We start from the raw sequence: 16,597 nt of genomic DNA on the forward strand, positions 1-16,597 counted from the left end.
GACCTGTGAATTGAATTTTTTGAGGGTCGGGCTAATAAATCTCCCGACTTGGTGCATCTGCTCTGTGATAAAATCTATGCTTAAAACTATTGGTTCCTTTTTATCTGCCCTGCAAGTAACACTAATAAATTTGTCAAACATAATTGCCCTTCAGCAAGTCATGCTGGCTTTGCCTGATAGTATTATGATTTTCTAAACGTCCTGCTCTCACCTCTTTAATTTTGAATTCTAGCATTTTTCCAATGACAGATGCTAGACTAACTGGACTACAGTTTCCTGAATTCTGCCCTGAAATGTCCTTAACCCTGACACCAAGCAGGCAACACAGCTTTCAGACTCTCATTCTCATTTGCAGAGCACAGTATCTATCCTCCTAACTGTACTGTCAACTACCACAACTATATTCATTTCAACAACCCCCCACTTGAATAACACCCCAGTACTGTGGGCAGTTTGTTCATCCTCCCTGAAGGCCCTGCTCTCATCCACACAAGTTACAAGAACATCAAACCTGTTTGATAATTACAAGGACTGAGGCTCTTATATATTTACCTCGAAATACCTGTTTCTCTTGCCATCACACCCTATGCCTGACCATCTGAAGAAAATGGGTTTGACTGCCTTAACAATGTAACAATAATGATACAATAGTAAATGTTTCACCAACAAAATAAAAATACATTTTAACACACCTTAGACCCTAACTGTTCTGGTTTTTATAATTCACTACTTACAGATAGAATATTCTTCATTGTGATCACAAAAACATTGTAGGCAATAAGACAGTCCCAGTATTGCAGGATTATTTTAATTGGTTTTAGTAAAAGCTCTCCACCAAACAGCAGGAAGTAGAAACAGGCAACTAAGTAACCCATGCAGAAGATGCTGATTCGTGTGGTTCCTGTGATAAAGATGATTGTAAGCACGAACCAAAATAGGTAACTGAATCCAATAACTTTGATCATATCGAGGTAGGATCTGTGTTTGGATGAAAGAAAACATTGAAATATCAAATTATAAAATTATAAAGACCAGGTAACTCAGCTCACGAAGTATTTTTTCACAGCAATCTACAGTTCCCCAATCACAACATCTAACCTAGAATTCTCCAACTGTTCATGCCCTGCCACCACTGCTGGCGAGAATGGAGAAATTGGCACTCAGCTAAATCTCCGTTCACTGCAGCAAGACCGGAGAATCACAGTTGCGGGTGAGGTCGGAGAATCTGGCCCCTAATGTTCTTGCAAATAATTTGGGTTTCATCTCTACTACCTTATCTAGAGAAATATTCCAGGTATTAATCACCTCTTTACTTCCTGAAATCAGTCATCAACTTGTCTTCTAACAGTTCAAACCTCTTAAAATAAAGCTTCAGGTTAACTTATGTTTCTTGCACACCTTGAAACAAAATATATGGCATAGTAATGGCAGGTAAAATTCAATATAAGTAAGTTCGGTGTCTGGACCGCCAAATCACTAAGAATATAATCTTAAGGAATTAAGAACATAAGAAATAGGAGCAGGAGTAGGCCATCTAGCCCCTCGAGCCTGCCCCGCCATTCAATAAGATCATGGCTGATCTGTCGTGGCTCAGTTCCACATTCCCGCCCTCTCCCCATAACCCTTCATCCCCTTGCCTATCAAAAACCTATCAACCCGCGTCTTAAAAATATTGAGCGAGGCAGCCTCCACCACTTCAACGGGCAGAGAATTCCAGAGATTCACCACCCTTTGAGTGAAGAAGTTCCTCCTCAACTCCGTTCTAAACCGCCCCCCCTTTTATCTTGAGGCTGTGCCCTCTAGTCCTACTGTCCTTTCTGAGCGGGAAGAGCCTCTCCATCTCTATCCTATCCATCCCATTCAACATCTTATACGTCTCAATGAGATCTCCCCTCATTCTTCTGAACTCTAATGAGTACAAGCCTAGTTTATTCAGCCTCTCCTCATAGTTCAACCCCCTCAACTCCGGAATCAGCCTAGTAAACCTCCTCTGCACTCCCTTCAAGGCCAAAATATCCTTGCGTAAGTGCGGCGACCAAAACTGCACACAGTACTCCAGCTGCGGCCTCACCAGTGCCCTATACAGCTGCAGCAAGACCTCCCTACTTTTACATTCAATCCCCCTCGCTATGAAGGCCAGCATCCCATTCGCCTTCCTGACCACCTGCTGCACCTGCAGGCTGGGTTTTTGCGACTCATGCACAAGGACCCCGAGGTCCCTCTGCACCGTCGCATGCTGCAGTTTTTCGCCACGTAAGTAATAGTCCTTCCTACCATTATTCCTACCAAAGTGGACAACCTCACATTTGCCAACATTAAATGCCATTTGCCATTTCCTGGCCCATTCGCCCAGCCTATCTAGATCCTTCTGCAGACTCTCCACACCCTCCACACAATTTGCCATTCCACCAATCTTGGTGTCATCAACAAATTTCGACACCATACACTCGGTTCCCTCCTCCACGTCATCTATATAAATGGTGAATAGCTGAGGCCCCAGCACCGACCCCTGGGGCACTCCACTAGTCACCAACCGCCAATCCGAATAGCACCCATTGACCCCCACTCTCTGCCTCCTATTTGACAGCCAATCCTCTATCCACACTAACACCCTACCCCCAACTCCATGCCCCCTGACCTTCTGCAATAACCTCTTGTGAGGCACCTTGTCAAACGCCTTCTGAAAATCAAGAAAGACCACATCCACCGGCTCTCCTCTATCCACCACCCTAGACACATCTCATAGAACTCCAATAAATTCGTCAGACACGACTTCCCCTTAACGAAACCCTGCTGCGTCTGCTCTACCAAACAATTCTCCTCAAGATGCCTCGCTATTTTCTCCTTGATCACGGATTCTAACATTTTTCCTACAACAGACGTTAAACTAACTGGCCTATAATGCCCCACCTTTTGCCTGCTACCCTTCTTAAACAACGGCGTAACATTAGCCGTTTTCTAATCTTCCGGCACTTCCCTGGAATCCAGCGACGTTTGGAAAATAATCACCAAGGCATCCACTATCACCTCCGCCATTTCCTTCAGAACCCTAGGATGCATTCCATCCGGTCCTGGGGACTTGTCCACAATCAGTCCCTCCAGTCTGTCAAGCACCGCCTCTCTAGTAACAATAATTTCATTCAGGCCCTCCACTCCTACCATCTTTCCATCGCTAACACCCGGAAAATTATTCACGTGCTCCTCCGTGAAGACCAAAACAAAAAAGTTATTCAGGGCCTCAGCCATTTCCCCAACCCCTACCACTAAGTCCCCCCTCTCATCCTCTAAGGGTCCAACGTTCACCCTAGCCAGCCTCTTCCTTTTTATGTATTTATAAAAACTCTTGCTATCCTTTTTTATATTAAGCGCTCGCCCAGCTTCATAGTTTATCCTACCCTTCTTTATCAATTTCTTTGTCATTCTTTGTTGACATTTAAACCTCTCCCAATCCTCTTCTCGCCCACTACTCTTAGCTACTCTAAACGCATCCGCTTTTAAGTTAACACTTTCCTTCACCTCCTTCGTTATCCACGGCTGATTATCTCTCCTCCTATGATCCTTTTTAACCATCGGAATAAATTTCTGCTGAGCACCAAGAAAGATCTCCTTAAAGATCCTCCACTGTTCCTCAGCAGACCTACCATCCAACACACTCCCCCAATCAACATTCGCCAATTCCTCTCTCATCCTACCACACTCCCCTCTGTTCAAACAAAGGATACATGTCCGGGAACCCACTTTCTCCTCCTCCATCAGCATCAGAAACTCCACCATACAATGATCACTCTTCCCAAGAGGATCCTTCAGCACAAGGTCCCTAATTCTACCCGCCTCATTACATAACACCAGATCCAAGATAGCTCGCTCCCTCGTCGGCTTCAACACACACTGTTCAAGGAAACTATCCCGGCAGCATTCCAAGAACTCCTCCTCAAGCCCACCGCGTCCAACATGGGTCGACCAATCAATATGTAGATTGAAATCCCCCATAATTATCGCCGTCCTATTCCTGCATGCCGCATTTATTTGCGCGTTAACAGCCTGCCCCACCTCCAGATCATTATTCGGGGGCCTATAAACGACACCCACCAGCTTCTTCCTCCCTTTGCTGTTCCTAATCTCCACCCACAACGATTCCACTTTCTGCTCTTTCGTTCCTATATCATCCCTTGCTACCACCCTGATGCTATCCTTAATCAGCAGAGCTACGCCCCCCTCTTTTTCCTCCTGCCTATCCTTCCTAAACACTTGATACCCCTGGACATTCAGCTCCCAGTCCCTGTCACCTTGCAGCCACGTCTCTGTAATGGCCACCAGATCATATCCATTTGTGCTGATCTGCGCCACCAGCTCATCCACTTTATTCCGAATGCTTCGTGCATTCAGATAAAGCGCCTTCATCCCAGCCTTCACCTGCACCCTATTTGCCAGAATGCCACCAACCATACTCACGCCCCCTACTCCTTTTATTATTCAAAATATTTCAAAATATTTTGAAAGATTTTACACTTCAGAAAATGATTCTAAATATTGAGAGAGGTATTTATTCTGCTTCTTTGTAAATAATAGTCTTATACTAAAAGCATATAAATAAGGCCAAGTCCCAAAATGGATCAAGCAGAAGTCTGATAAGGATGCAGAACTGCACTGCTAATTTTGGTTTGATCTGGAGTAGAAGTTGATAGCCATGATTTCCTCGATATCAGGTGGCAAAAATGGTATTGAAGCTGCTGATGGCAATGGTAGTTTTCTCCGCCATATAGTGCAGAACTCTGAAAACACATCCTCTAAAAGTTTATTTATTTATAAAGTTTAGTTTATTTATTTTTTAGTCACAAGTAGGCTTACATTTACACTACAATGAAGTTACTATGAAAATCTACTAGTTGCCACACTCCAGCGCCTGTTCGGGTACACTGAGGAAGAATTTAGCATGGCCAATACACCTAACCTGCACATCATTGCACTGTGGGGGGAAACCGGACCACCCAGAGGAAACCCATGCAGATACAGGGAGAATTTGCAAACTCCACACTGACAGTGACCCAAGCCAGGAATCGAACCTGGATTCCTGGCACTGTGATGCAGCAGTGCTAACCACTGCGCTGCCCTGGAAAGTATCTAGGTGAATACTTGACACATTATAACAGTCAGGGGCCAAGTGCTGGCTGATGGGCTTTGGCGAGCATTTGGGTTTCTAATGTGCCGGCGCAGACTCGATAGGGCAAAGGGCCTCTTCTGTGCTAAATGATTTTATGATTACATGATTCTATGTCATGGTTCCCACAACATATTGCTGGTGGGTTGGACTCTGATTCGACCACCCCACCACCAACTCAGTGAATTGGTGATCCAGGGCACCACTTTCAAAGGCCAGCCTAATGCACAGCTGGCCCTCCTTAGCATCCCTGGTGCTACCCAGGCATCAAGTAGGCAATACCCTGGCACAGCATGGAATCAAGGGAACACTAATGGCAGCATAGTGGCACAGTGGTAAGCACTACTGCCTCACAGCAACAGGGATCGGGGTTCAACTCCAGCCTTAGATAAGTGTGTGGAGTTTGCACATTCTCCTCATGTCTGCGTGAGTTTCCTCAGCGTGCTCAGGTTTCCTCCCACAACCTAACGATATGCAGGTTTAGTTGATTGGTCATGCTAAATTGCCCCAAGATATGTTAGGGGGATTAACTGGGTAAATATGTAGGGCTATATGATGGGGTCTGCGTAAGTTACTCTTTCAGAGAGTCAGTGCAGATTTGATAGCCTGAATGGCCTCCATCTGTACTGTGGGGATTCTATGACTACCTAATCACCCTCTGGCACTAACCAGGCACTGCCCATGCATCAAGCAGACCAAGCATTGCCTGGGTAGCGCCAGGTTAATTCTTAAGGGACCAAGGTAGTGCTGAGTGTGAGGGTGGTGCCCTGGCACTATTCTGGGATGACCCTCTTCCCTGCACTCACTTGAGCTCCCCTGGGAGGACAGCTTGCTAGGTGCAAACCTTCAAAGACCAATTGTTTTGTCTGCAAATCTGTGATCACACTGCGGGGATGGATTTTTTGATGGGGTATGATTCTGGCAAATGATAATATGATTATTTATTACAATAAGTTTTTGATAGTGAATATTAGAAAACACAGCCTGTCACTGATGGGAGGAGGGAACAATCACTCGATGCTTTCAAGTTGACATAAAACACCACTTTGCACTTCTCGCAATATTTACTGCTCCATTGCTGAACCCCACCCAACGTCAATGAGAGTTGAAAATCCTGGCCAATGTTTGTTCTCTTACCTCTCTCCATCTATCTAGATAAATAGCAGCTGTGATACTAAGAAGAGTAAGGAAATTTGGCATGTCATCTACGACTCTCACCAACTTTTACAGATGCACCATACAAAGCATTGTGTGTGTATGTGTCTGTGTGTTTGCTGAGGAATTTTTACTTCATTCTTCTTGATTACAACTGTGTGTTAACCAACTTGTTAAAATAAGTTTTGTTTTATAATAAATCATCATCCTGAGTTTATTGAAAGAAGCCTAGTGTGCTATTAAGAATTTTTTTAAAAAATCATGTTCTCTGCAGATTTTAAGCTTTTTTTTGTTGTTGCACAAAGCTGCCTGCTTCACAGTCCTTTTATTGCTGCTTCAATGGTTTAAGTAGATTTGTTTATTTTACTCCAGGTTTTATGCAGTGTCCTGGATTTTATGGCCTTTTGAACTGTTAGGGGGAAGATTGATTGACAAATCAAAGTCAGGTGGTTACTCAACAGAAGTATCAAGGACTTACTTTCAGTTTTGGTTCAGAGTCAGAAGCTGTCCGGGTTTTTAAGTTGCAGGAAGAACCTTCCACACACCTGGCGAAGGAACACCGTTTCCGAAAGCTTGTGGGATTACTATCAAATAAACTGGTTGGACTCTAACTCTGGTGTTGTGAGACTTCTTACTGTGTTTACTCCAGTCCAACACTGACATCTCATACATCACACACAGGCATGCCCACGTAGTGCCAGGAGCACCAGGTTTGTGTATGATTGATGCCAGACAGTGCCAAGGTAGTGCACAGGTTGTGCCAGCAAATGCCTGGGTAGTGCCAGGGGTGTGTCAAAGGGCATATGCGTGAACTGTTTTGCTTGCTGTATGCTGGGACAACCTTTAGAAATGGTGCCCTGGATCATCGAGTGTCTGAGTTGGTGGTGGGTCGGGCACATCAGAGGACTGTCCTGCCTGCGATATGTCATGAGATCAGTGCCTTGAAATTTTGTTTTGAAGTTCCATATTATAAGACAGAGAAGATTGTCATTCAATGCTGCTTTTTCTGCCCAACATTGGCCTGTGTTGATATTGGGGAAAATCCTGGCTGTTGTCTTTGTTAACTATACAATGTGCTTTAATTAGGAACATAATTACAGTTGCATACAAAATATTGTACGGAGAGAACTGTACCATGAATAAACCTCCACTAAATTTGCTGGTGATTTTTATTTTTCATATTTAAAAATGTAATAAGGAATATTATGCTACAACAAACCCATTAAAGAAAATAAATGTGCTGGCACATGCCAAGATCAATAACTATTTCTCACTAAGTATGAAACATTACAACCAGATTCAATGCTTTACCTGCAATGAATGAAGTCTGGTACTGGGTTATGCTGACTGAATGTGGCTGCATCCAAATCTCTACAAATCTCCACATTGTCCCCAGCAACTATCCTTATCGCAGCTTTGTTTTCATCTTCAAACACTTGCCACTGCAGCGATGCACACAGCAACATCATAAAATCATCTGAGAAAGAGCAAGGCCATCTTAGATTATTATTTGACATTTTTTCTACATTTTAAACTATTCACATCACAGAAAGAATGAGTTTCTGAATGCTTTTTTGTAACATTTAAGATGCAATATGACATCAGTATTAAGAAAAGAACTTAGCATAGCAATCAATGTTCCTTCCCTTCTCTGAAAAGAGCACTGGCTGCGCACCTTGACCGAGTGTCTTTTTCACCACATTCCCCACCACAAACAAAAGAATCAATTTTGGATAAGGACCTCACCATACAGGCAAAAAAAAATCGATTGGAATGTTCTCTGGAGTTTAGAGAAATGAGAGATGATATCAGTGAAATGTATAAAATTTTGAAATGAGTTTGACTGGGTTGATGATGAAAGGTTACTTGTCCTGAGCAAAGATTCTGGAACCAGTTTCATGATAAGGTGTTGGTTATTTAAGCCTTAGATGAGGACACACTACATCACTCAGAAGTATGTGAATCTTTGGAATTCTATATCTAAAAGGATTGGATGGTCAGTCATTGAGTACATTCAAGGCAAAGCCTAACAAATATTTTGGCACAAAGGAAATTACGGAAGACAGAGACACAGCAGAAAAGCAGAGCTGGTGGGGAAGTTCAGCCATGGTTTTAATAAATAGTGGAGCAGGATCCTGAACTGTTTGGCTCACACCAATCCTATTTCTTGCTACTCAAGCATTCCTCATCAGTACAGCAATGTGTTATGAACTGCTTGGGATATTATGGCTGGAATTTTACTGGCATCCCGCTCAGAAGGGAATTCACCATTGGTCGTGGGAGAGATTTTATGAACCTCATCTGAGCAAGGTCATAAAATTCCGATCTTAATCTTTAATTTTTATTTGTTTAAAATTTGAGTTGTATTTCCTCGGTAGGTACTGAATTGAAGACATCAGTTTTCACTTCATTTATGACTTTTAATAGCCATCAGAAAGGGGAAAGGGTAAACAATCAGTCAAGACAGGCAACAACACCTCCTCCACAATTATCCTCAACACCGGTGCCCGGAAGGCTGTACCGTCAGCCCCTTAATATGTTCCTTATACACCTATGATTGTGTGGCCAAATTCTCCTCCAGCTCGATTTTCAAGTTTGCCGATGACACCACCATATTGGGATGGATTTCAAACAATGACGAGATGGAGTACAGGAAAGAGATAGAGAATCGGGTGAATTGGTGCAACATTAATAATCTCTCCCTCAATGTCTATAAAATGAAGGAGACAGTCATTGACTTCAGGAAACATAGTGGAGGATATGCTGCTACTGTTGTCTACATCAACGGGGATGAAATGGAAATAGTCAAAAGCTTCAAGTTTCTAGGCGTGCAGATCACCAACAACCTCTCATGGTCCCTCCACACAGATACAGTAGTAAAGGAAACCCACCAATGCCTCTACTTTCTCAGAAGGCTAAGGAAATTCAGCATATCTGAAACAATTCTCACCAACCTTTGGTATGGCATCTGCTCTGACTAAGATCGCAAGAAACTACACACATTTTTTAACGAAGCCCAGCCCACCGTGCAAACTAGCCTCTCATCCATTGACTCAGTCTACATTTCCAACTGCCTCAGAAAAGCAGCCAGCATAATCAAGTACCCCCCACACTCCATACATACTCTCTTCCATGGTGGCACAGTGGTTAGCACTACTGCCTCATAGTGCCACGGACCTTGGTTTGACGACACCGCTTGGGTCACTGTCTGTGTGCAGTCTGCACATTCTCTCTGTGTCTGTGTAGGTTTCCTTCAGGTGCTCTGCTTTCTTCCCACAGTTCAAAAAGACATGCTGGTCAGGTGCACTGGCCATGCTAAATACTTCCTCAGTGTACCTGAGCAGGTGCAAGAGTGTGGTGACTAGGGGATTTTCACAGTAACGGCATTGCAGTTTTAAGCTACTTGTGACTAATAAATAAATAAACTTTTAAACTTTAAAAGCAAATTACTGCAAATGCTGAAATCTGAAACCAAAAAAGAAAATGCTAGAAAATTTCAGCAGCTCTGGAGAAAAGAGCTAAAAGAGTTATCGAGGCATCTGGACTTGAAACATAAACTCTTTTCTCTCTTTAGAGGTGCTGCCAGATCTGCTGAGATTTCCCAGTATTTTCTCTTTTATGTCTGTCAGGAAAACCATGCAAAAGTCTATGGTCATGTACCAACCAACTCAAGAACATGTTTGTTCTTGAGTTGGAAGAGATTGTCATCGACTTCAGAAAGCACGAAGGAGAACATGCCCCTGTCTATGTCAATGGAGTTGAAGGAGAAAGGGCCGAGAGCTTCAAGTTTTTAGGTGTCCAGATCACCGACAACCTGTCCTGGTTCCCCTATGCCGACACTATCGTTAAGAAAGCCCACCAACGCCTCTACTTTCTCAGACTAAGGAAATTTGGCATGTCAGCTACGACTTTCACCAACTTTTACAGATGCCCATAGAAAGCATTCTTTCTGATTGTATCACAGTTTGGAATGGCTCCTGCTCTACCCAAGACCACAATGAACTACAAAAGGTCGTAAATGTACCCCAATCCATCACACAAATCAGCCTCTATTCATTGACTCTGTCTATACTTTCTGCTGCGTCGGCAAAGCAGCCAGCATAATTAAGGACCCAACGCACCCCTGGCACTCTCTCTTCCACCTTCTTCCATCAGGAAAAAGATACAAAATCGGCTGCCGTCAGTGGTGGTGGAGGCGAACTCGCTGGGGTCTTTTAAAAGACTTCTGGATGAGTATATGGGGTTTTATGGGATTGGGGGTTATAGATAGGTGTTGACGTGATCGGCGCAACTTGTGGGCCGAAGGGCCTGTTTGTGCTGTAGTGTTCTATGTTCTATGTTCTAAATGCCTGAGGTCACGTAATAACAAACTCAAGAACAGCTTCCTCCCTGCTGCTGTCAGACTTTTGAATGGATTTACCTTGCATTAAGCTGATCTTTCTCTACATGTAGCTATCACAATAACGTTATATTCTGCATTCTCTCGTTTCCTTCTCTATGAATGGTATTATTTGTCTATATAGCATGCAAGAAACAATACTTTTCGCTGTTAATACATGCAAGAAGTCTCACAACACCAGGTTAAAGTCCAATGGATTTACTTGGTAGCATGAGCTTTTGGAGTACGGTTCCTTCATCAGATTAGCGCAGGATTTGATTCACAAACAGGGCATACAGACACAAACTCGAGTACAAGATAATGGTTGGAATGCGAGTCTTAACAAATTGTCAAGTATTTACAAGTACGGAGAACGCGATTGGAGGCAGAGTTAAGTGTAGGTTAAAGAGGTGTGGATTGCCTCAAGCCAGGACAGTTAGTGAGATTTTGCAAGACCAGACAAGTCGTAGGGTTTACAGATAGTGTGACATGAACCCAAGATCTCGAATGCGGCCGTTCTCATGTGTACGGAACTTAGCTATCAGTTTGTGCTCGGTGATTTTGCATTGTCGTGTGTCTTGAAGCAGCCTTGGAGAACACCTACTCAAAAATCAGAGGCAAAATGCCCTCAACTGCTGAAGTGTTCCCTGACAGGAAGTGAACACTCCTGCCTGGTGGTTGTTGAGTGATGCCTATTCATCCATTGTCACAGAGTCTGCATGGTCTCACCAATGTACAATGCTTCAGGACATCCTTTCCTACAATATATCAGGTAGACAACATTGGCCATGTTGCAAGAGTATGTACCATGTACCTGGTAGATGTACATAGAACATAACAGCACAGTAGAGGCCCATTGGCCTTCGATGTTGCGTCGACCAGTGGAACCAATTTAATGACCCTCTAACCTAAACTATTCCAATGTTATCCATATGCCTATCCACTGGCCATTTGAACACCCTTATAGTTGGCGAGTCCACAACTGCTGCAGGCAGGTCATTCCACGCCCTTAGTACCCTCTGAGTAAAGAATCTACCTCTGACATCTATCCTATAATTACCACCCCTCAATTTAAAGCTTTGTCCCCTCGTGTTAGCCATCACCATCTGAGGAAAGAGGCTCTCACTGTCCACCCTATCTAACCCTCTGATCATCTTGTATGCCTCAATTAGGTCACCTCTTAACCTTCATCTCTCTAACGGCGGCGCGGGCTCGTTGGGCCTGTTTCCCGTGCTGTGTTGTTCTTTGAAAATAACCTCAAGTACCTCAGCCTTTCCTCATAAGACCTTCCCACCATACCAGGCAACATCCTGGTAAACCTCCTCTGCAACCCTTCCAATGCCTCCACATCTTCCTTATAATGTGGCGACCAGAACTGTACGCAATACTCCAAGTGCGGCCGCACCAGAGTTTTGTACAGTTGCAACATGATCTCACAGCTCTGAAATTCAATCCCTCTACCAATAAAAGCTAACACACCATACGCCTTCTTAACAACCTTCTCAGCCTGGGTGCCAATGTACTCTCATCTGAGATGATGGCATCCGTGTCGATGATCTAGCACGTCTTGTAGACATGCTGTGGCAAATGGTGTGGTGTCATGGTCACTGTTCTCCTGAAGGCTGGGTAGTTTGCTGCATACAATGGTCTGTTTGAGGTTGCATGGTTGTTTGAAGGCAAGTAGCGAGGGTGTTGGATGGCCTTGGCGAGATGTTCATCTTCATCGATGACATGTTGAAGGCTCCGGAGAAGATGTCGTAGCTTATCCCCTCCAGCGAAGTACTGGACGATGAAGCTGTGTTTCGCACCAAATCCGCAGCTCAATATGCCAATATCTTCATGCATAGGTTTGAACAAGATCTCTTCACTGCACAGAACTTCCAACTGATGCTTTACACGAGATATATCAATGACATTTTCTTCCTTTGGATTCAATCACTGAAACAATTATCTGATGACATCAACAAGTTCCATCCTACCATCAGACTCACCATGGACAGAATTGGTTGCATTCCTGGACACACACATCTCCATCAAAGACGATCACCTGAACACTTCACTGTACCGCAAGCCCACAGATAACCTCACAATGCTCCACTTCTCCAGCTTCCATCCTAAACACATTAAAGGAGCCATCCCCTATGGACAAGCTCTCCACATACACAGGATCTGCTCAGATGAGGAGGATCACTTGCAGACACTGAAAGATGCCCTCATAAGAACAGGATTGGATGCTCGATTCATCGATCGAAAGTTTTGCCGCATCACGGCGAAAAACTGCACCAATCTCCTCAGAAAACAAACAGAGGACACGATGGACAGAGTACCCTTTGTCATCCAGTACTCCCCTGGAGTGGAAGAGCTACAACATCTTCTCCAAAGCCTTTAGCCTCTGATCTTTGGGTAAGCATTCTCCAAGATGGCCTTCAAGACACAACAACGCAGAATCGCCGAGCAGAACTGTTAGCCAAGTTCTGCACAAATGATGACAACCTCAACCAGGATCTTGGATTGACGTCACACTATCTGTAACCTCCACGACTTGCCTGGGCTTGCAAAATCTCACTAACTGCCTGGCTTGAGACAATTCACACCTCTTTAACCTGTGCTTAACCCTCTCTCCAATCCCATTGTCTGTACCTGTAAAGGCATGATTACTTGTTAAGACTCACATCCAACCATTATTTTGTAATTGTGTTTGTGTCTATGCCCTGTTTGTGAACCAAATCCTGATGAAGGAGCAGTGCTCCTAAAAAGCTTGTGCTACCAAATAAATCTGTTGGACTTTTAACCTGGTGTTGTGAGACTTCTTACTGTGCCTGCCCCAGTCAAATGCCAACATCACCACATCATCGTTAATACATGTGACAATAATAAATCAAATCAAGTGTTTCTTCCCTGCTGCTATTAGACTTTTGAATGGACCTATCTTACACTAAATTGTTTTTTTTCTACACCCTAGCTATGATTTTTGATTTGATTTATTATTGTCACATGTATTAACATAGTGAAAAGTATTGTTTCTTGTGTGCTATACAAACAAAACATACAGTTCATAGAGAAGGAAACGAAAGAGTGCAGAATGTAGTGTTACAGTAAAAGCTAGGGTGTAGAGAAAAATCAACTTAATGCAAGGTAAGTCCATTCAAAAGTCTGACAGTAGCAGGGAAGAAATTGTTCTTGAGTCAGTTGGTGCATGACCTCAGACGTTTGTATAATTTTCTTGACGGAAGACAGTGGAAGAGAGAATTCCAGAGTACATTGGGTCCTTAATCATGCTGGCTGCTTTGCCAAGGCAGCAGGAAGTGTAGACAGAGTCGATGGATGGGAGACTGGTTTGCGTGATGGGTGGGCTACATTCACGACCTTTTGTAGTTCCTTGCAGTCTTGAACAGAGCAGAAGCCATACCAAGCTGTGATACAACAAAGAGAATGCTTTCTGTGGTGCATCTGTAAAAGTTGGTGAGAATTGTAACTGACATGCCAAATTTCCTTTATCTTCTGAGAAAGTAGAGATGTTGGTGGACTTTCTTAGCTATAGTGTTAGCATGGGGGAATCAGAACAGCTTGTTGGTGATCTGGACAACTAAAAACCTGAAACCCTCAACCCTTTCTACCTCATCCCCGTTGATGTAGACAGGGGCATATTCTCCTTCATGCTTCTTGAAGTCGATGACATAAGAACATAAGAACACAATCTCCTTCGTTTTGTTGACATTGAGGGAGAGATTATTGTTGCTGCACCAGTTCACCACATTCTCTATCTTATTCCTATACTTTGACTTATCATTGTTTGAGATCTGTCCCACTATGGTGGTGTCATCAGCAAACTTGAAAATCGAATTGGAGGGGAATTTGGCCACATTGTCACAGAAGTATAAGGAGTATAGTAAAGGGCTGAGAACACAGCCTTGTGGGGCACCAGTGTTGAGGATGATTGTGGAGAGGGTGTTGTTGCCTATCCTTACTGATTTTGTCTGAGAGTTAGGAATTCTGACTGTAACATTACATTCTGCACTCTCTCCTTTCCATCTCTATGAATATTATGCATTATCTGTATAGCATGCAAGAAACAATACTTTTCACCGTATACCAATACATGTGACAATAATAAATCAAATCAAAAACTTCATCTGGTCATCCTGACAGTATAATTATGCACAGTTAGACCACCTAATAAAGGTCACTGGCATCAATATCTGTTACAAGTATTGTCGAATAATAGTTGTGGGTATCAGCTAGACAGTTACTTTTGGACATTACAAAATAAATGTGAGCCTTTCTATAACTTAGTCTGCTTTTCACAAATTATAAATAGAAAGAATGAGGTGTCAATCTAGTGATGAAAAGAGGCAGAAATACAAACTTTCTCATTGAATTGATTAGTCAATCATAGATATTTTTATGGGACTTATGTCAAAATGCTGTGTTATTTGTGGTTGTAAACATACTTATGCATCCGTTTCAAAAACAATTTTGCAGCATGAAGCAAGATTGCATTTCATTTAGGAGAATGAAACAACTGTTAGCTGAATTGCCATGCCCATTTCTGTGCTTTAGCATGGATACTAACTAGAAAAGATGAAGACCGGGATATTCCTGCCTCATTGCAGCGGGACTGCCATAGAAGATTCAGCTGCCCAGAAATGTCCATAGACTTTTGGTGGGACTGGACGATCCCGGTGTTAAGCAGGGCTGTTTTTAAATTCGTGGTAACAGAAATTTCTTAAAGGGGCTAATATTAGATTGTGAAGAAGAATGTTCCTAGACATCCCCAAACATTACCATTTCTCAGCTTCTTATATGCATCTTAATGAATTATTTCAATTGTTGAATAAGTAAAAATTGCAATTTCCACAACTTGAACAGAAAAATTTAAATATCATGGGTGAGATTCTCTAGCCTCCCAGCTGCATGTTTCCCACCTTGCATGCTATACAAACAATGCATAACATTCATAGAGATGGAAAGGAGTGGAGGGATTCTCTTGTCTTGCCAATGGGAATTCAAGTCAAAGTGCGTTTTACAAAGCAATTGCAACTAATAGAATTAAAATAAACTTCTACTTGACAGTTGATTTGTCCATTTCGAAATTAACTGGAATTTGAGACAGTTGTAGTGGTTTAGACTTAGCCTCACGACTTGACTGGGTTTATGCTATTTTATGATACAATACTATCATAACATGTCATCAATATTTTCAGCATTGTTAAAAGAATATTAAAGCTATGATCATTTGGTTGGCTACTTTGCTATAAATTAGCAAAATGTGTTAAATATAAATGCAAACTAGCATTTGCACAATAAGCATTTCAAAATATTTGTTCAAGGAGTTGAATTTAGATGTTATCATCATGCATGAAAGCTGGTTATGCATGAATGCACAACAGGAAGAAGCTATGAAACAAAACAATAGGTATATTAGTGCTCTGTCTTGCTATTGTACTCCAAGTAACACCAACCAGATTCATATTGTAGTTGTGAATTCAATCTCTAATACTAATGCTAGTTAAAACATTTCTTGTACTCACATATAAGAAACATTGGATTTGGATTTGTGATGAAGTCTGGAAAGTACAACCACTTAATAAAGTTTGAGTTGATTTTGGCACTGGCATATCTCCATGGATAGTCTGCAATTCAATAAAAGTACTGTGAGACATTTTGATCGCTATTTATTTGGATAATGGAACGCTTCTGTTTACATTTTGTTTGGTAAATAATCACTGACTGCTATCTGAAATGAATAAGAAAAGTGACAAAAATTACATTATTTCTACTTCAGCTGTGAATGCAGGGCGGCATATTGCTCAAAATGTTGTACACGGTTCTTCTATCAGTTTGTTATTTTAAAGCAAGACTCAAAAGTAAGTCTGTTTCATACTTAAAGAGAAACCTGTCCCCCT

At 42.5% G+C, this 16,597-nt stretch overlaps 1 protein-coding gene across 1 annotated transcript in view; it reads right to left on the reverse strand.

Moving 5' to 3' along the window:
- The window catches only part of LOC145346843 (piezo-type mechanosensitive ion channel component 2-like), an 895,380-nt gene that overhangs the window by 204,940 nt on the left and 673,843 nt on the right, over positions 1 to 16,597 (reverse strand). Inside the window, exons 24-26 of the mRNA XM_080194667.1 lie at positions 16,223 to 16,324; positions 7,625 to 7,790; positions 735 to 978 (exon numbers count right to left, since the gene is read on the reverse strand). Of these exons, the coding sequence (XP_080050793.1) occupies positions 735 to 978; positions 7,625 to 7,790; positions 16,223 to 16,324 (512 nt within the window). The remainder of the gene's footprint in view (positions 1 to 734; positions 979 to 7,624; positions 7,791 to 16,222; positions 16,325 to 16,597) is intronic.

The sequence above is a fragment of the Carcharhinus amblyrhynchos genome, chromosome 8, assembly GCF_965287045.1.
Source record: "Carcharhinus amblyrhynchos chromosome 8, sCarAmb.v2.hapA, whole genome shotgun sequence".
Taxonomy (NCBI): domain Eukaryota; kingdom Metazoa; phylum Chordata; class Chondrichthyes; order Carcharhiniformes; family Carcharhinidae; genus Carcharhinus; species Carcharhinus amblyrhynchos.